General features: G+C 36.7%; 2 protein-coding genes across 4 annotated transcripts in view; one reads left to right on the top strand and one right to left on the bottom strand.

Moving 5' to 3' along the window:
* The window catches only part of LOC102519711 (L-lactate dehydrogenase C chain), a 71,435-nt gene that overhangs the window by 43,075 nt on the left and 7,769 nt on the right, over nucleotides 1-20,591 (top strand). The window contains exon 7 of one of the 3 annotated variants that reach the window (XM_032488893.1): nucleotides 5,336-5,604. The exons of 1 other annotated variant lie outside the window; for it this stretch is intronic. In XM_032488893.1, the coding sequence (XP_032344784.1) occupies nucleotides 5,336-5,351 (16 nt within the window). In that variant the 3' untranslated portion in view covers nucleotides 5,352-5,604. Of the gene's footprint in view, nucleotides 1-5,284; nucleotides 5,605-20,591 lie in introns of those variants that run through there. One more of the 3 variants, XM_032488892.1, reaches the window with a different exon arrangement.
* TSG101 (tumor susceptibility 101) overlaps nucleotides 6,763-20,591 on the bottom strand; it is a 37,338-nt gene continuing 23,509 nt past the window's right edge. Inside the window, exons 7-10 of the mRNA XM_032488891.1 lie at nucleotides 18,878-18,969; nucleotides 9,869-10,071; nucleotides 8,395-8,634; nucleotides 6,763-7,109 (exon numbers count right to left, since the gene is read on the bottom strand). Of these exons, the coding sequence (XP_032344782.1) occupies nucleotides 7,020-7,109; nucleotides 8,395-8,634; nucleotides 9,869-10,071; nucleotides 18,878-18,969 (625 nt within the window). The 3' untranslated portion in view covers nucleotides 6,763-7,019. The remainder of the gene's footprint in view (nucleotides 7,110-8,394; nucleotides 8,635-9,868; nucleotides 10,072-18,877; nucleotides 18,970-20,591) is intronic.

Here is a 20,591-nt window from a genome sequence, read left to right as displayed (position 1 = left end):
TAATAAGCTCAGCACAATTCTATGATGTTTCACAGATAATGCACCTGCAAACTGACGTTAAATAAAAGTGATGGAGCAAGGATTGGAACCCAATTCTTTTGACTCAAAAGCCTAAGATCTTAAGTATTGTATTTTATTTACTTAACACCCAGGAGATAATTGTGTGAACAAATGAATGAACCAATATCTTCTTGTTCAAGGGTCTTTTCACACCAAATCTGTCTCTGAGTAAACATTCTCATTTACCAGACCAATGTACATGTTGACCAAGAGGTCTAGACTATAAAGTGCAAAATGTGTTAGGAGGTTGTTAAAACAAATGTACAAGGAAAACTTAGTACTAATTTCTTGAAAGTAAGAGTGCTGTGGGCATAGTAGAAGATCTAAGAGAGCCTACTCTTTAGTAAAAAGTGTGGTTATTAAGCTAAACAGGAAATGTATACTTAAATGTTCAGATGTTTTCTCCCATAATCTGTTTTCTGTTTGAATCTTTCCCCAGATTACCTTGTCACTGCAAACTCAACATAGTGATTATCACAGTAGATGCAGGCCAGATAAAAAGAGAATCATGCCTTGATTTAATTCAGTGAAATAAGTCCATGTTTAAATTTATGATTTCCAGTATTATCCAATATAGTCCCCACTGCAAACTGATTGTTTCCAATCTAGGTCACCTTTATTTTGGCTGTTCAGTGAATAAATTTTTTTTTATGAGAGTTGGTTTAGTAATGTGGTAGAAAAAATAATTTAATGAGTATTAAACACTAAACTACCAATATAACCAGAATCTCTTCCTGTTACTTTAACATATATTTTGCATAGTTGTAATCAGTGTGTGTACCATAATGAAGATTTCTTTAAATACTAGTGTATATGAAAAGATGATTTGCTTAATCACAGGACTTTCAAGGTTTACCTTCTAAAGACTTTCACAGCTGAGCTGTTTTCCAGATTGCTGAGGGTGCTGAAGTGAAAGCACTATAATTTATTAACTTTCCAAAATTGTACTAGACTCTTCACAGGTACATGCACAGAGTGGACAAATTCAAGTTATACTTTGGAGATAATATGCAGGACTGCTGATAGAGAATTTGTATAATGAGGGACAGGGAAGAGTAAAAAATGACTTCTAGGTTTTTACCTTGAGCAATTGATTGGAATGGTGGCTCCATTTACCTGGGTTGGGATGCTTTCAAAGAGGTAGGAGTCAGTGAAGAGGTAGGAGGGAGTGTTGGGTTTAGGGGAGAAAAATCAAGATTTCCAATTAGGACATGTTAAATTTGAGATATCTGAAAAGGCATTCAAGAGGAAATATCAAACAGGTAGCTGGTAGCTGATTATGAGTCTGAAACTCAGAAATCTAGGCTAAGTTGGGATATTCAGTCAAATTACTATATTTTAAAGTCATTTGGAATAGTTTTTCTCTGTAGGTAGGACAAAACTTAGTACATGATTTTGTTCATTTAGATTTTGTAATTGAGGAACTGCTATTTAAATATTGTTTTATAATTTTATGAAGTATTTACATGGCTTCAACATCAAATCCAGAGATCAAGAATTATTCAAAGTCTGTCTTCCATCCCTGTCCTTTTCCCTATAGCCTCCATCTCTTTTTAGATAACCATTTACATTTTTTGTTTTATCATGTATAGTTTAGTATTTCTATGTACACTTTTCTCTATTTCCCTACTTTTTTCAAATCGTGGTGATGAAGATCACTCCGTATTAGTATTTAGAGATATGTTGATTACTGTCGCTTTGTGGTAAGTTTTGAAATCGGGAGGTGTTAAATCCTTCAATTTTGTTCTTGTTCAAGGTTGTTTTGGCTATTCCGAATCCTTCACAACTTAGGAAATTGAAGTCAGAAAAGTGTGAGTTAACATCAGCTCTTTGAAGTCTGTTAAGGCTTATTTTGTGACCTATTAGTAGACAGTCTTTGTAAATGTTCCTTATGTATTTGGGGATGATGATCTTTCTATAGCTATCCATTTACACTTACTAATATTATTGTTTAGTTTAAATTATTACTAATATCTGATTATTTAATTATTACTGATCTATCAGTTACTGATAAAGGTAGTTAAATTGTCTACTGTAATTATGAGTCAAATCCACCTTGCATTTTCCAAATTCTTCCTGTGTATATTGAGGCTATTTTACGAGTTGTATCTAAGTTCATGATTATTGTATATTGTTGGATTATTTCCTATATTATTATGCAATATCTCTGTTTATCCCTATTAATGCTTTTTTATTGTTTAAAATTCTCTTTTGTTTACCATTACTATAGCCACACTAGCCTTTTGGCTAATAGTTGCCACTTTTTTAATTCAGTAAGAAAGATCTGTTAAAATAATGTTTTAAATAGTTCATACCCAAAACATCAGACTATACGAAAATTTGTTTTACCATGCCTTGTGGCACTAAGGTCTGTTTTGCCTGACAATTATATTCTGTTTATACTCGTTTCTCTCTGTTCCCCTCTTAACTAAGATTTTTGCTCTAAATGGATTATTCTGAGAAAAATTATTTTTTAAAAGACTTGATAAGGGAGTGTTGATTTGTGTTTCTTAAATTTTTTATGAATGAATGTGTGTGTTTCTGCACAATAGTCTATGCACATTAGCAACAAAAGTTTTTCATAATTTATTTCTATTGCGTAGATACTGTTGAAACTGTGGTATAGCTGGAGTTGGACAGGGAACTGTGTTTTTCCCCCCAACAAAACATCAGATTTATCGGTTTTAATTTAGGTAAATCTAAAAAAGTGTATCATTTTAGATGAGAACTTTTTCTGACTTGATTTTTTTCTTCTCAGTGGGTATCTTAACTTTGTAGTGTGGAAGTTAAGTGCATTTCCCCAAAACTGTGTTATTGTGAATGATTGTAATCTGGACAGTGCCCCTTTCTGTGTCTTGACTAGGGAGACGCTTGGAGTCTGCTCTGAAAGCTTTCATGGTTTGTCCTTTTAGAGCACAGATACTCAAGTGGTAAGGCTAAAAGCACCACTGGGCCGTGCACCTTCTCTGAAATATATTTAGACTATGTTGATCATATAGATATTTAATCATAAAGTAAAATACTTCCTGGGTAGGGCCTTTTAGTAGTGTTTTAATTTTTAGCACATTGATTATTTTTATAACTTACCAAATACAAATTTGAGAAAAATGAGAATGTTACTCTAATCCTACACATGAATGATTAAGATTAATAAGGCTTTCTTAATACAGCAGTAACAAGATGTAGTTTATATTTAACTTAGAACACTCTAGTTCAGAAAGGTAGGTACTGTAATTCAAGTAACATGAATTCTTCCTATTAAAAGGAGAAAAAGGGAAGAGGAGGGTGCTATGGCGACAGCAGTCCTTTTTTTCTTAAGTTTCTTCTGGCTAAGAATCCTTGAAATCTATGTAATATAAACCCTGGGTATGGAAAGGGACTTAAAGTGATAAAAGTTAAAACAATTTATAGTGGAAAGTTTAAAACTGTCACTTTCTTGTTTGGAGAATCTCTGCCAAGATGATAGAATTGTGGGCCCCATCCCTGGAGATCTTAATTTAGCTGATTCGGGGTGAGGCTTAGACATCTGAATTTGTTGTTAGTTTTGTTGAGCATTCCTAGTTGAAAACCACTCAGGGCAATCATAACAGTTTTGCTAAGGTTCAAACTATGTAATAAATGGATTTTTTGTTTCTTAATTCCTGTGTGGAGTGGAGTGAACATTGCTGGGGTCTCTCTAAGGGATCTGAACTTAAGATATAGAACTGATAAAGATCCTGAGCAATAGGAAAATGTCCACAAAGGAGTGGTTGCCAGGTAACATGTTAGTTTCACATTTTCAATACCTTGGACATTAGCTATAAGCATGAGTTGTGCCAAAGGGATGAGATTTAGGTCCCTTAAGTATAAGTTGTTATAGCTCCTGTACTTGTCTTTGACTAGCACTTGTACGTTTATTTTTGTGTGATCATATTCACCAGATTATAAATTGTTAAGTAGTCAGGGACTAAGTCTGCCTTGCTCATTGCTGAGCCTAACCCAGTATCTACCACATAGTAGGCACTCACTTGTTGACTGATAATATATTCTTTTAAATTGTTGCTATAGTCTTTACTGTTAGTGGTAAAATTGATTTCACATTAATTTCTGGATCTCTGTACTTCCCCTTATGGCTCTGTTTTTCTGTCTTAAATAACCAACTCCTATAAGAAATTTCTGGCAGAAATTATTGATGGAAACATTTCATTTTTGTGGCATTGTCAGGCTGCCACAAAATGGATGTTCAGTGACAAGTATTTCTTCTATACTTAACTTATGTTCATTTCTTCTGAGGACAGTGTTTATGTGATGATTAAAAGAAAGGATATACTTCTTGGGGTGTTGCCCTATCTGTAGCTGATTTAATGGAAAGTATTTTGAAGAATCTTAGGAGTGCATCCAGTTTCTACCATTAAGGTAGGGTGTTCATGTTTGAAAAATTAACATCAACATAAAACAGGAGTAAGAGCATTTATGGGGGATAATTTTTGAAGCTTATCTTGTGGAAGCACCTGTCTTTCTCACCTGTTCTTTGTTGCTGATAGAGACAGAGAAAGGAGTGGGTGGTAGTGGTGGAAGAAACCTATCTTTATAGACCTTTGCCCTGGCCTAGTATGGTATTTCTTATTACATTCAATTAGATAAAATTAAGTCTTATTGCATCTTTATTATTTAACTGAGTGAACTAGCTCTGTATCTGTCTAGTAACGCTGGGAACCACTGTGGGAAGGTCTTGCTACATTTTGAGTTGTTCTCTAACAGTTCCAACTAGGTCCAATGAAGAAACCTAAGAAAGCAGCACTGGTCAGAAAAGTATGAGCAGTTAGTCTCCTGGGGAGGGGGAAACTGGGGCCTGATCCCTCTGCTAGTCTGAATGGGAGAAGGTAAAGCAAAATGGAATTAAATCACCAGGAATAAAGTAATAGGGATTTTGAAGTGGTTTGGGGGCAAGGAGATAGGAAAAGGAGCATGGGTCCCAGCAAACATGGCAAGAGGTCAGAGCTTATGTGGAAAGATGGCTGATGAATTTGAATAGTAAATATGTCTAATCATCTGTTTTAATGTTCGCCCAGTGTGGATTGGGTGCCCCTGAGGAAACACAGCTGTCACCCACATTTGGGTGACATGGCAATCAACGTGTTACTGTTGTGTTCTATCTTGTGTGGTCTGTTTTTCTGCCACAGTTCATGCTACAAATCTGTTTGTTTACTCATTCACCCAGCTACTGTTGTTTCTCAAATTGCAGGCCTTTGTTAGAAGAAAGAAAAAGGAGTCATTTTTAAGTCTTTACTTTCAGGGCCTCTGTGGAATAAATGAACACTATTCCTTTGTGTTCCTTGTATCCTGGGAGAGAATGAAATCACCTGAACTCATAAAGGTAAAGCTGACCCCTGAAGAGGAGGCCCGTTTGAAAAAGGGTGCAGAAACACTTTGGAAAGTTCAGAAGGAGCTCAAGCTTTAAAGTTGCTTAAAACTACCATTCTGAATTACCATAAAAGAGATAGTAGTTACAGGATTACATACGTCAAACTTCTGAATTAATTTGAATTCCTGTAAGTTGGAAAAAGGGGGAGACTGACTACTTTATTTAGCTCTTCAGCTCTTTTATTCAGCATCCAAATGTTGGATGATACTTATTTTTTATAGTTCCCAAGTGACTGATCAAAGAAGGTGTTCTGGTGCCTCTAATGTCCCAGTGCTTGCCTTTTATATTATATATGTTAAGTTGCCATCTAGTCAAAAAGGATGTATGATGTGTGTTTATTGTATTTAGAAATTCTGATTCTTTTCATCAAGCATATGCTAATTGTTTCGTTCAGGCTGGCTGATACCTATGTTCATTTATATGCTATAAAAAAGCTGTAACTTGCCCTACCATGTAAAAATAAAAGTATGTATATACAAAAATAACTTATTTAAATGTTAACTTTAATCCTAACACTAAACATTAAACCTTGCTAGTTTTTATTCTGATAATTTTTACAAGTAGATTTTAATTTTTTAAGAAAATATCTAAACTGTATGAACTCTTCAGTGATGAGTGGGACCAAATTGGTCTTTCTTCTCTTGGAAGAAGTACAGAGTAGGCTGCCTGGCCCACTAAATATCTTAAAACATCTCAAATTAGAATGTTAATTCCTTTATACCTCGTGAACCTTCTAGCTGTCTCATTTTGACAGAGAAAATTCTGTTCTACTAGATGAGCTCTACAGGACATGTGGATCACTGGGTGGCCACAATCTTGGCTATTGAATCATTCATCAGGAAGACTGACTTCAAATGACAATAAATGCAGGAAGGCAGTGTACACTGTACCTTCCTCAATTGTGGCCAAACCATCTTGCCTAGTTAACACAAATTCTCAGGTGTGTAGCTGGGCACTTGCCACTCTGTTCCTTTCTTCTTGACGTAAACAGTTATGGTTCTGCGAGGCCTAGAAAGGAAACAAATCCAGGCAGGAACTCGTAGGAGGGTACCACCCAGGACAGATTTTTTCCACAGAAAAAGTCACTCAAATCCCTCAATTTCAAATATTTGAAAATTTTTAGATTTCTATGTGGTATTATATCCTGTATTGAGTAAAATTCATTTTAGATGCTATAAGATAAATAATGCTAAATTTCAACTCACAGTGGATACTACTATGCTTTACTAAATTAGAAGCCGAGCTTCTTATTAAGGTTTCATATAATTTTCTTAAAGATGTTCAATAAAGAAGAGAAATATTATGCAACAAATTTTATTTAGCATAGTCAGTCCCAACATTCAGCACAAAAAGAGTTTACAGAGGATAGAAAGTGCATTAATAAAAGCCAGTCTTTACCAAAAGAAAAGAGAAAATATATTATTGATTCAAAATATTTTACACTTGAATGATAAACTGCAATAACTTATTCTGGGCACCTACTGATAAAAGAGAAAGGAAAAGAAGAAAAGAACTGTTTTGAGAAGAGCTCAATCTCCAGCTGATGTGAGAGAAGTCAGTAGAGGTCACTGAGACCGGCAGTCTTTCTTGCTTTTTGCATTAGTGCCCTCAGCTGGAACTGTTTACGGGACAGAAGACGTACATGCTGTGAGGGGGAAAATTTTTCAACAGTTTAGACCGGCTCTGATCCAGGCCCAGGCATGAACTATCAGACAGTTTGTAACCTAGATGGCATCTAAGAACCCTAAATCATATCAACTTTCTTTTGGAACCAATACTTCATTACACGTGGCTTTTTCAACTCACTAGATTGATGCTGGCAGGCTGTATTAAGGAAAGTAGTCTTCTAAGAACCTACCAAGGCCTTCTTCCCAGGGAAAGCACCACACTGCAGGACCTGGCTCAGGAGTTCAAGCTACATCTTGAGACAACCAAGATGCCAGGGAAATTTGTACTGTGATCCTAACAAAAGTTACAAAAAACTCTGATAACTATGACTGTTTGTCCCTACTTGTCTAAAAAAGCGGAAAGGGCAGGGATGATAGCACAAGGCCAGCTTTGTCCGCTGCCTAACAAACGGCACACCTCTCTTGCCTCTCCATGTGTGTCCTTCCCTAGGCTGTGCCACCCAAGCAGGGGGCCGTGTATACGAAGGGAGTACTCTCTTGAGTCCCAGCTATTCCTGTGCTTGTACCAGGTCCAAAAGTGCTTTAGCCACTCGCTCACGGAGAGTCAGGCAAGATCAGCAAGCAACCTGACCAGCCAGCCTCGCAAGTACACTGAAGCATCAGCAGTGGCTGGACTGAACATCCAAAGGGTGGCTGCTATTATTTCCAAGACCATGCTCTTCATGACCCAGCAGAGAGCAGTAGCCAAAGCTGGCTTACAGCTCTTCATGTCTGTACAATAACATTAAGCCTGGACTAGCCTTCATTCAGAAGGGTTCTAGTACCAGCATGGCAAGCCCAATACTTTGCAGGGCTGTTTGAGCTGGGGAAATAGGTCTCAAGTTATGCAAGTCGAAGAAAAGTAATGGGGGGTGGGGGGAGTTGGGGAACCAACAGGGTGCGGCAGTCAGTGATTTCAGTTTAGATGGTGTGACCTGAAAGAATCAATGGAAATCTGATTGTGCCTTGTGGCCCACTAAGGCCCAGTAAGATGGAAGAATTACATTTAGCTTGATGCTGCCTTGCAGGGTAGGGAACTGCAGCCACTGTCCCACTTTTCTTCCCTTACTCAGATGATCCTCAGCCTTCTTGGTAGGTGAGAAGACACCGCTCACAGCCACTTACCTCACTTGCTTTCTTTTGGGAAGACAGAATTTTAACTTATCTCCTACAGAGAAACCCTCTTGAGTTATGGTTTTCAGACAGGCCAGCATCTCTAAAACAAGTTCCAAAATCCTAGAAAGCAGAATGAGGAAGACATACCTTCAGGAAGACGTCCAGGTCTATTACTCCCCGCCTCAAGGCTTCTCCCAAGTAAAAGATAGTGTCTTCAATAGCATTTTCTTCTGCATACAGATTTAGGATCTGTTTGTAAAGTGGGGCTGTGGGAATGATAACTTCATCAATATCATTGTTTTCAGATTGATTTTCCATTTTCTCCAGAGCAGAACTGAGTTCTTCATCCTTCTTTCTCAAAAGTTCTATATTTTTATCAACCTCAGCCTGAAAACAGAACAGTCCAAGCATGATGAATTGTACATTGTTATCTGCTTGTCAGACATCTACAACTCAAGTTCAGAGAAACAGACTTGCTAATAAAACAACGCTTAAACAATTCATGGATGAGAGTTCATGTTTCAAATATAACACACTGCTCAAAGTTAGAGGAAAACATGTGCTCTAACATGCTGAGTGAAAACAGCTGAGCACTTCTGATGGCAGTGATAAACTTGTCACTTATAAGTGACAAATGATATTGCAAACTAAGCCATGAGACAAGATACTTTTCAGCCAGAGGTTCCTTAACATGAAAATCATAAAAGAGATCCTTCTTTCAAAACAAGTGGGCACCTGCCTCAGAGGAATAACTTCCCCCCAGCCTATACAGAGGATTCAACGCATAGAACTCCAAACACTTGAACTTTAGTCACAAGATACAGCAGGTGGTGGCTGCAGGCTCTGAACCGTACTGGTGTCACTTTCCTGAACTTTTGAAAATAGCTGGCTACTGCAGAGCTCACTTTACACACTAGAACCATTTTGTTAGATTAATGTGTACATACAAACCACTTTCCCCAACGCCCTTAAACATTCAGTTACTCTACCCTTTCATCAAAAATGCACCTTTACTGGAATAAATTCTTCCTCATGGAAATGAAGAGCGATGCTAGTGCTCAGATTGTGCTAGTGCCTCTACTTGGTCATTCAAAAGAAGTCATAGGGCTGACTTACACTGATAAAAATGTGAGAAAGCTTACAAGCTGAAAGTTGTATACTCTATGGATTATTAAGTTAGAAGGACTCACTGAAGATACTTTAAATATAGTTCAAACAACGTTTGGAGACAAAAAAGAACTGACCCTTAGGCTTGCACCCAAGGCCTGCACATTTTTATCACGGCTAGAGTTCTCTAAAATTCTTATTTCCTAGTAACTATCTGGTAACATCAAGCACTTAAAACAGTCTTCCTTTGGGTAAAACATTATTCCTCAGGGTGAAGGTGCAAGCAAAAATCCTCTAAATACATCCACTTAACAATCAAAGACCACATTGTAAACACAGTCTCCATTTTTAAACAAAGCTCCAGAGGAGCTATGTTCAAATGCCCAAAAGACATGTATAATTTTCTGAATTCTTTAACTATTCCCACAATGTTCAGGGTAAACAAAGTACATATAGACACTTGCCATGGCTACAATTCAATCTAAATAATGCAACTATTCAATGAGTTACTTACTACTTCTTGATCTAAACGTGTAACCATCTCTTCCAGTTTCTGGTGACCTTTTTTCAGGTCTTCCTCTGTTCGTTTCAAGGCATTGAGCTCCGCCTGGGCACGATCCATTTCCTCCTTCATCCGCCATCTCAGTTTGTCACTGACTGCTGAGATGAGAGAGGCTCGGATGGTGTCCTCACTGATTGTGCCGTCCCTACTGGGACCTGCAGGAGAAAAAGGGCAAAAACACTTCCTCCTTCTGTTCTTTTCACAGAAACCATCACAAAATAGAACAAAATATAAGCCAACATTTTCAAAGTAGGAGGAAAGAAAAATTTTATGTTACATGTCACAACTTCATAAAAAATAACTTTAATCTGAGTCGATTCAGAAATACTTTCCCTGCAAGAGATTACTATTAACCCATATTTAACCACTTTCTCAGTTTACAGTGCAAAACAACATTTTCTCAAGGCAGAGGCTATGTCCCTAAAGATTACAATTATTCTTAAATCGCCAACAAATGAGACAAGTTTATACCAAGGAAAGATTCAGGTCAAGTCCATTCTCAGGCTTTACTGCTAACCTGAAGGAGACAGGAACCTAGAGAAGAGGCCAGTAAGAAGACTGAGAATGGGCAGTTTCCCTGAAGTACAGCTTAACACGGCTTCCCTTCTGTAAGACTTTTACTCCTTTATCCTCTACCAAAAGAACAGGAAAGAACAGATAAGCAAAATTCTCTTCTGTTAAACTTCTGTTTATTCTCAGATTCTTTACTATTCTCTCTCAGATGTACCTTCTTAATCAGTGTCTTACTTAATTTCCTTGCACATTTCAGATCAAATAAACTTACCCCTCAGATATCTCCTTCGAAAGGCCCTCCCTTTAACATAAGTATGGATACTCTTTATGACTATCAGTGTTCTTCAGTTAGGGTCCTAAATCAGCAAAAGTATAAATGGTATTTTGATTTTTAATTATGTTTGATGATATTTGATACCATGTGGGGAATGATATTTAAACTTTATTGCTTACAATGAATAAAGAATGATTACAGACTAACAAAGTATCACTTCCACTTTGAGCTGAAAATTTTTATCACCTTGACATTGAGTTCTACTTACCAGGGGTAAAAACCCTTCAAGTCAGTTTGTAAAACTGTACCCTAAGTCTCACCACTTATGTTCCTGTCTACTATATAGGCCCCTTTCTGGTCCCAAGCAAGGTGCCTTCCTGCTATCAAGCAAAGTACCCTTTTTCTAAAAACTGCACCATCCAAACTACACCACAACCAGCACTAGACATGCTCTGCAGTGTCCCATCTGATCACAATTCTTGTTATTCTATACACTCGTCTGGTCACTCTACTGTTTAGTATTTGATTAGTAAAGTTGTTTTCTCTCAGAAGCTGGTCCACACCCCGGATACACTTCATGCTTTTCTGGGGTTTTGTAAATGACACTGGGAGACCTTGGCATTCTCAGGTGTCATAGGTGTCGAAAGAGTCAAAGTCTAAAGTTCTGGGGTTTTTTTCCCCCTCTTCTTCTTGTTTCCACCACAGAAGAACTTATGTTTTTTCTGACTTGGGTTCTGCCCTTCTTGCAAGTGAAAATGGGTAAAGACAGTATCTCCCACGGCCAGGTATTCCTGAGGAGTGTCCTTTGTCCATCTGCCCTAAGCACTGCTTTGTATGTGCTGAAGGGAAGAGCTCAATATCAGACTCTCAGTGTTCACTCCTTCTCCCACTAAAGGTCTCCCGCTTTCATGCTAGAAACCTCCTGCTGAGGAGAGCCCAAACAGTAGCCATCCTCCAGCATCTACACAGAGGCAATTAATACTTCTGGTTGACTTTGAACATACGAATCTATACAATATATAGTTTCCAGGATTCACTTCTGATCTTACAGAAATATGTCAGCTATTTATTTTATATTTCTAAGAAGCAAAACTATTAACTTACAGACAGTGTGTCCTTTTGGAATTCAGAGCTGTAAAGCAAGAGGGCAACAACTTGTCTCCTATGAAAACTGAGGTCTTGTTTTGCACATCCCTGGCCTCTTAATACTGGATTTTTCCAAAGTGTTCTCATCAATTTACCAGCTGCTGCATCTCCTCCAGGCTCATTTGCCTCAAATTTTCTTACCGTTTTCCTCTCTGACAACCTCTTTATTCACATCCTCCTGTACAGACACGAAGATGACTCCAGCAACCTCCCCAAATTCACCAATTCATATCTCCACTCATTCCTTTTCGTACCTTTGACTTCTCTTTCTACCACTCCTGCTCCCAGTGAACATCACTCAAGTCCCAACTCCTTGCCCATCTCTTATATTCCAGTATACAGGCTGCCTGCCTGAGAGGTGGCCTCTCTTTCTGTCAGATCACCAGGACTTCTAATTCTAAAGGCCTCACCTGCCACACCCTAACCCAATCCTCAATCCTTCTGATATTTCTTAAAGCCCTAAGCCCTCTTTTGCCATCTTCCCACAAAGGCAAAACTCTTCAGAACATCTTTAAAGATTAAAACCACCAGATGGGAGTCTTCCACTCTTTTCTCCCATTCTGCTTTGGAACAAGAATCCTAACTCCTTTAATTATATGCCTGACTCCTCACCATTCAAAAGCACTCACCTCCCTTTCTCAGCAAGACAACTTGCTTTCCTCTCAGTATGACTTAAAGACTTACCTGTTTATTTGGACAAAATTTAGGGTAAATCAAAATCTCTAGTTTCTTACATTGTACTAATTTATTAAGTCCTAGATGAGAACAAAAAGGGCTAACTTCTGTAACAATTTAGAATTTTGTGCGTAACGTGTAAGTGTATGTGTGAGCGTGTGTATGCAGGTTGCAGGTATATGTGTAGAAATGTATTCTGCCACATCAACAGAAATGTGGTATTTTGCTGCATCAACAGAAATAGAAGTGGGTTTTTAGGTTCTGGAGGCTTACTCAACTGAAGTAATTTTTATAACTATCTCTGTTAATTCTCAAAGCCATTAAAAATCAAAACTTAATTTAAATTTAATTATGGACTAAACCCATTAAAAAAAAGAAGAATTTTGTGCCCAAAGGGTGATTTGCAAAACAATGGGTAGTGAAGATGGTGTATCATTAAGTAACCATTTTATAAGTTTGTATTAACAATAGGAATTTTAAAACTTGTTTCAAATAAGAATTTGTGTTATTACATCTTATATGAAATTTTGTCATGGTTCCTGTAAGATAGGACAATCCTTCTCCCAGAGATTGAGGACCCAAATGATATGGTTAGACATTTAAATACGTGGTCAATCATACGCAGCAGTTTAAAGTGTCCCATTTATCTGTGTAGATGTCATCTGAACTAATACAAGCTAAAGGGTCTTTTTATAACTAGTCTGGATTTTTCACACACAAACACATCAAACAACTTTGCTGAAATTATTACATTAAAATGGATCAAGTTATACTGATGTTAAATTTTCAAATCCCTATTTTGAAAAACACCTTTAAATCCTGGAATTTACATTCTGTTTCGCTTATAAAATACATTAAGGCAAATGCTACCATACAGCATCGAATAAGACCTTCCAAATAAGTCTCCAGCTAAAGCCATTAATACTCAAAACGGGAACCAAGCTGAGGCACAGTCGCCTGGCTTTCTATAAAGGTCACAGTTCACCTGAGGCGGCTAGAAATGCCAAGATTAGACCTAGTCCTCTCCTCGATCACACACAGACCTTATTATACAGTATATCTGAACATTTTGAATCCATCTACTTTCTAAAAAGAAAAGACAAATTGTAATTAAGATCTGAAATATGAACGCCAAGAAAAGAAACACCCAGATTAAAGTTCAAAATTGAATGCATCACGACACTTTAAGAGAATGTTTATAACAAATAAGAAAAAAGATTTGGTAGAATATTCTTTTCTTCTTCTTGATCACATTTCAAACAAAAAATCTTTTTCCTCAAACGTCTTAAGAAATTTTAATATTCTTTATATCTGCTATAATGAGCCTTGGAGTAATAAGAGTTTGTGGCAAACTGCCATCCCTCAAGCCCTCACACACTGACCTTTACCCAGATAGAGTCAGATTTCAGAAGTGCCCTTCTACAATTCCAGATTAGCAATAATTGAAAAGGTAACACAGATTTTGAGAAACAATCCTAAGCAAAACTTCATTTAAATGTCAGATAGGATCCAATCACTAAACTTAATCCTCAGGAAATAAGACAATTTTTCTACTATTATGAAACCAATACTCTACCTAGTGGATCTGATAATTCAATGAATAATTTAGGCCAGTTATCTTCAAAGTGCACTGATATATATATACTACCTGGTTTAAAACCATCTTTAAACACTTGAAGGTAATCAGTTATATTTATCTCCTAACAGTACTTAACTAATGGTCACTACTTCCTATGACTCAAAAGGAGCTCATTTATATTAGAGAATGCATGGTAACCCCAAATAAAAATACAAAATAACTAACAATGACTTTTCTGAGCTCACCTCTAACCAGCAAAAGTAAATCACTTGCCCCCTACAGCATTTTTACTTCCTGATGTTACCTGCTCAAGACTCACATAATGGTCTTTGACCTGGCATTTGTGCTACAGAGAAAACTGTGGAGCCTAAGCAATCCAAAATGGAAGCTTACTGACCATCTGCTGAGAAACTGGGTCAAGCCCATGTGGATCACTATCAAGCCCATGTTACTTGCATTTATAATAAAAAAAAAAATTGGTCAATCTCTGAAGTAGAAACATTTCAAACAACTATATGAGCAAAGTCATTCTGATGCGTGCTATTAAGCACAAACCAGGTAAATTCATTAAGCCGCTTACAAAAGGCTTTTATTTGTAGTCTATGAATATGTAAACTTATAATACTTCTGTCCAGGCCCTGCACAGGCTATGGAACTTTCTTCCAAAGAAATCAGGGGACCTCAATTTATCTTTTAAACACTATTAGAGCAATATTCTTTTTTTTTAATTGAAGTACAGTCAATTACAATGTGTCAATTTCTGGTGTACCACACAATGTCCCAGTCATGCATATATGTACATATATTCATTTTCGTATTTTTTTCATTAAAAGGTCATTACAAGATATTGAACATAGTTCTCTGTGCTAAAAAGAAACTTTTTAAAAAATCTATTTTTATATATAGTGGCTAACATTTGTAAATCTCAAACTCCCAAATTTATCCCTTTCCATCCCCTTTCCCTGGTAACCATCAGATTGTTTACTAAGTCTATGAGTCTGGTTCTTTTTTGTAAATCAGTTCATAGTGTCTTTTTTTTTTAAGATTCCACATATGAGTGATATCATATGGTATTTTTCTTTCTCTCTCTGGCTTACTTCACTTAGAATGATGATCTCTAGGTCCATCCATGTTGCTGCAAATGGCATTATTTTATTCTTTTTTATGGCAGAGTAGAGCGATACTCTTTATTTAAACTCTATAAAGTTTCTATAACCACAATCAATGAGAAAAAACCCTCACCAGGTTTACACTTAAAAATAAACACAGAAGGAGGGAGGGGTATAGCTCAAGCAGTAGAGTGCATGCTTAGAATGCACGAGGTTCTGGGTTCAATCCCCAGTACCTCCTCCAAAAATAAATAAACAAACTTAATTATTTCCCCTTGCCAAAAATAAAAGAAAGAAAGAAAAACACACAACACAAAGACAGATTTAAATTAATTTACATAACAATTTAAGTCCTCCAAACTGGCGGTTAAGTATAGACCTTTTTAAACAGGATACCAAAGGAGTAACTACCATAAAAGATGAAAGATGCTACTGGTGGGCGTAAGCACAAAGGTCAATTAATATGAAGGACAGTAGAATTCCATCCTTAAAAAATGGGACAGAATCAAAGTCATTCCCTGAAATTATTTTGTGGAAAAGAATAATTTAAGAATCTACAATGTTAAAGAACAAAACTGGAGGTATCATACTCCCTGATTTCAAACTACATTACAAAGCTTCAGTAGTCAAACTGTACGGTACTGGCGTAAAAACAGGCACACAGATCAATGGAACTATTCAGAGCCCAGAAATAGACCCATACTTACATGGTCAACTAATCTATGACAAAGGAGACAAGAATATAAAACAAGGAAAAGACAGCCTCTTCAATAAATGGTGCTGGGAAACTGGACAGCATGAAAAAGAATTAAGACTACCACCTCACACTTAATATACAAAAATAAACTCAAAATGGATTAAACTTAAACTAAAATATTTGATTTTAAATATACCATTTTCCCCATATTCATTTTTTTTGATGTATGGATATCATCTATTCTAAGCTATAAAATGCTTCATACCTATTGTATTGAAATGAGTTAACATATAAATATCTTCAGAAATTGAGGTCCTCTACAAATCAAATACTATCATCTGAATGAGAAACAGAGTGACAAATAGCACTATTCCCATTTTATTGATGCCTGAGCCAAAATGGAGATCTCAAGAAGATTTAGTGTGCTTTGTTTATGGATTAAAGATCTCCCATCGTCAGGTTTCTAACTCAAGCATTCAAATTACGTTGCAGAAAAGGAGCTATATTACAGTAAGGGTTAGAATATTTTTAAAAAACAAAACCACTGCCATTAGAATCTCAATAAATAGAATGTATCAAAGACAAAAGCAGCCAAAGAAAATGCTCTTTTGGGGAGGTATTTACGACAGATCTCACGATGGTTACAATTTATCAGAAAATGTTAACAGAAGAATACACTTCACAAGATTCTGCATTCATTCAGATACTCAGCAAAATATTCAGATGAACTTCTATGTATCAAACACTGTTCTAGATGTTGGGTATGTGTGTGTATGTGTGGGAGGCTGGTGATGGTGGGAGTAGCCTGAGCAGGGTAGGCCTGACTGCTCCATTCAAAGGAAACAGGCAGTGGACAAATCCTAAGACAGAAGAGCAGCAGGAGATGAGGTCAGAGAAATAACAGAGGGAAGAAAGCAGGGTCACATGGAACCTTCCAAGCCTCAGGAATTTGGACTGAACTCTGAGTGAAATGGGAAAATACTAGAAAGTTTTATGCAGAGAAGCAATATAATTTATTTATGTTTTAACAGTATCATTCTGGCTGTTGTGTTAAAAATTGATGCAGGGGTCCAAGGAAAGAAGAGAAAACTTTTAGGAGACTTTTGAAGTAAATTAGATGAGAGAGATTGGTGAATTGGATCAACACTGGATATGCTCAGATTCTAGATATATTTTGAAGATAATAGGTTCTTATTTTATTTTACTTTTTGAGGGAGAAGTAATTAGGTTTGTTGGTTGGTTGGTTTGTTTTTAGAGGAAGTTCTAGGGGCTGAACCCAGGACCTCATGCATTCTAAGCATGTGCTCTAGCGCTTAAGTTATACCCTCCCCCACGAGGTAACAGGTTCTGATGAAGAATCAAGGATGATGCCAAAGTCAGAGTATTGAGTAAGTATCAGTGGAGGTGGGGAAGCAGGGTAGAAAGATTGAAAGTTTAATTTTGGTCACATTGAGTTTGAAATATCTATTAAATATCCAAGTGGAGATACTGAGAAGGCAGCTAGATAAAAGAATCTGGAATTTTGGAGAGAGGCATAAGCTGGAGACATAAATTTGGGAACTATGGACATAGAAATGGTATTTAAAGCTGAGATTGGTAGATATCACCAGGAAGTGAACATAGAGAATGCGAAGGACAGAGCCAGGGGCATTCCAACATTAAGAAAAGGAGGGACCTATAAAGGAGACTGAGTATAAGTACCAGTGAGATAGGAGGGAAAACAAGTGAGTCTGGGGTCCTGGAAAACAACAAAGGAAAGTATTTCAAGGAGGGAGTAACCAACTGTGTCAGATACTGCTGACAGGCCACGTAAGTGGAGAATATTTAACTGGCCATTGAATTTAACACCATAAAGGTCAATGGTGACCTTGAGAAGCAGTTTTAGTGGAATGACATGAGGGAAATCCCAAATGGAGGGGTTCAAGGTGAAAGGAAGAAGAGGAATTGAAGATAATGAGTACAGACAATTGTTTCAAGGAGTTCTGCTGCAAAGGGGAATGGAAAAACAGAATAATGGTGGCAGGGAAAGTGAAATTAACAGGAGGATTTTTAAAGGTTATTTTAGGGCATATTTTTGTGTGCTGATGAGAGAAACCAAGTAGAGAACAAAAACTGATGAGGGGGGAAACTGCTGAAATGATGTCCTTGGGTAAACTAGAGAGCGATCTAGTGGGTAAAAGCAACTATAACTGATCTGCGGTAACAGGGAGAAAGCAGATATGGGAGCACAGGTGGTGGCAGACAGTCATGTAGGGGTGGGCGTCTGGAGAATTCTTGAATTGCTTTCATTTTCTCAGCTGAAGAAAATGACATTTCAAGTAGCTCTATTAACAAGCAACATAAAAAAGCAAGAACTACTGGTCCTCAATAATTTGTCTTACTTGATCCATTCCTATTTCCCAACGGTGCTTTCTTCTAAAGATGCTCATCTGTTTTCACACATAACCAGGCTAGGAAAACCTAAGTATCATTTTCAGTTCAACACGTGTAAGGTTCACCAATAAAAACATGTGACACACAAGAAAGAGTAGTAAGAGTCAATCAAATTTATTTTTATGCCCTGGTATAAGGCTCATTTATATGATGATAAATCACTTTAAGTTTTAAATTATAGCACATTGATGATCAAGAATTTTGGCTCCAAAAAGAAAGAGTATTCTAACATTTCATATGTAAAAGTAAGATTGTTGGATTTAAGGGTACAAATTTGTAATGAGTGGTAAATAAATAAGCCATAGAGATCTAATGCACAGGATATAGCAATAATACTGTATGATAATTATGTCATAAATACTGCTACAATGCAATCATATTACAATATATAAATGTATCAAAGTAACACACCATATCCCTCTCTTAAACATGTTACATGTCAAACTTACCCAATAAAAAACAAAAATGCACTTCTCACAACAGGAGACTTTTGACTTTCCTTATGTGGAAAAATATAATTTTGTAGGGTACTTACCAACAGTGGTCACAGGAGGCTGGGAAGGGTATTGGGAACTTGTTGTGACAGGATACTGACCACCAGGTGGGTAAGGACAGCCTGGATAACCACTAAGAAAAGAACAGAAAACATTAAATGTTAAGATGACCCAACACTATAGTATCTTTAAGAACCTCATTCAGGAAGCTAAGCTTGACAGTTTGTTGTTTTACTAGTTAATGATTTTACAGTTTTTGAGCTACAGGTGTCTATTCAAGCAAAGTTCTATAGAAATTCCATTAATGACACTGGATTTACTCTTAAAGTAAATGATTAAAATACTTTTGCTTGGCCCTGGTTATTTGAGGGTCATCTTCACAGCAGAACAAAGCCACTAAGAGTCTTTTTCAGGGCAGTCCAATAGTATCAAAACTGGAAGCAATGAATATTTTGAGAACTTTTTTCCATTCTGATTTCACAGCATATAGGGAAATAATACTATTTAATTTTTACCTGTGATAACCATTTACCATTGATAACCTTTTCAAATATCTGATCTGAAAATACTCCTTTAAATAATTTTAAAAACTTTCCTTTCACTTTATGGAAAGTTTGTGTCATTCCTGTATTCATATCAGAGTCAGAAGGAACTTTACTTAGAAGTATTCTCCTCCAATCTCCTATCGAACACTGTTTTATAAATATCATTTACTGTATACCTGACAAATGGTCATCTTTCTCTACTGAACACTAACTTCATTTTGATATAGTAACGTCTAATTAACGGTCCTAAATTTGCATTCTGGAAGGTCACTTGCATATTTGAAGATGTCTAACACTTTCCCCTCAGTCTTCTCTTCTTCAGGTGAATTCTTTTTTCTTTTCTTTAATGGCGATACTGGGATTTAATCCAGAACCTCATGCATGCTAAGTACGCATCCTACCACTGAGCTATATCATCCTTCTCAGGTGAAATACTTTTAATTCCTTCAAACATTCTTCAAAGCCATGGTTTTCAGATCTAATCACTTTCCTCTGAATGATCTCTAGTTGGGCAATGTTTCTCTTCTAATGGAGAAGAAAAGTAAAACAGGATTATTACTAGCTACCTGTTACTCAAAACAATAAATTTTGATTAATCACATTTTAACTACAATTGTCAGATTTCTGACATTTATAATTCTGATCAACATGCCTCCTGGAGTCCATTAACATTACTGACTAAAAAGAGCCAGCCCAGAGCCCCAGAGCAAGAGCTCTGAGTTTATACTTAGTAACCCTTTTTTCAGGGTGGTACCTCAAAGATTCTCTCCTATTTGTACTAGTAGTTCACACTTCATAATTTGTCCCCAACAGAACTATTTTATATATAACTTGTTGAAGATTCAATGTAATCATGATACTTTTACCTATTAGTATAAAAGCAAAATAAGAAAAAAAAGCATTTCTGCTCCCAGAGGACACGAGCTGAAGGCTACTGCACAGTACTTTTATTCTAGTCTCTAGTGATCCATGCTGTAATGCTGCAAGGAAGCAATGTCAATCTTATTCAAATTTCTGAATCTACCTTTCTGAAGACTGGAATAAATTTGCTTTTCTTCTGGAGTTCCTACCATTTTGCATACTTTTTCCAAGACAATCATTGATTATGTTGCTGAATTTTTCAGTAAGGTGGTATAAAACTCTTCTAGGCCTACAGATACTAACTTCAGATAACTCCCTGTCTCTTCACTTAGTGTGCTTAATTTCTTCT

The sequence above is a fragment of the Camelus ferus genome, chromosome 10 (assembly GCF_009834535.1).
Source record: "Camelus ferus isolate YT-003-E chromosome 10, BCGSAC_Cfer_1.0, whole genome shotgun sequence".
NCBI classification, from domain to species: Eukaryota; Metazoa; Chordata; class Mammalia; order Artiodactyla; family Camelidae; genus Camelus; species Camelus ferus.
Note: the sequence above shows the minus strand (reverse complement) of the source record. Positions and strands in the feature narration are given on the sequence as shown.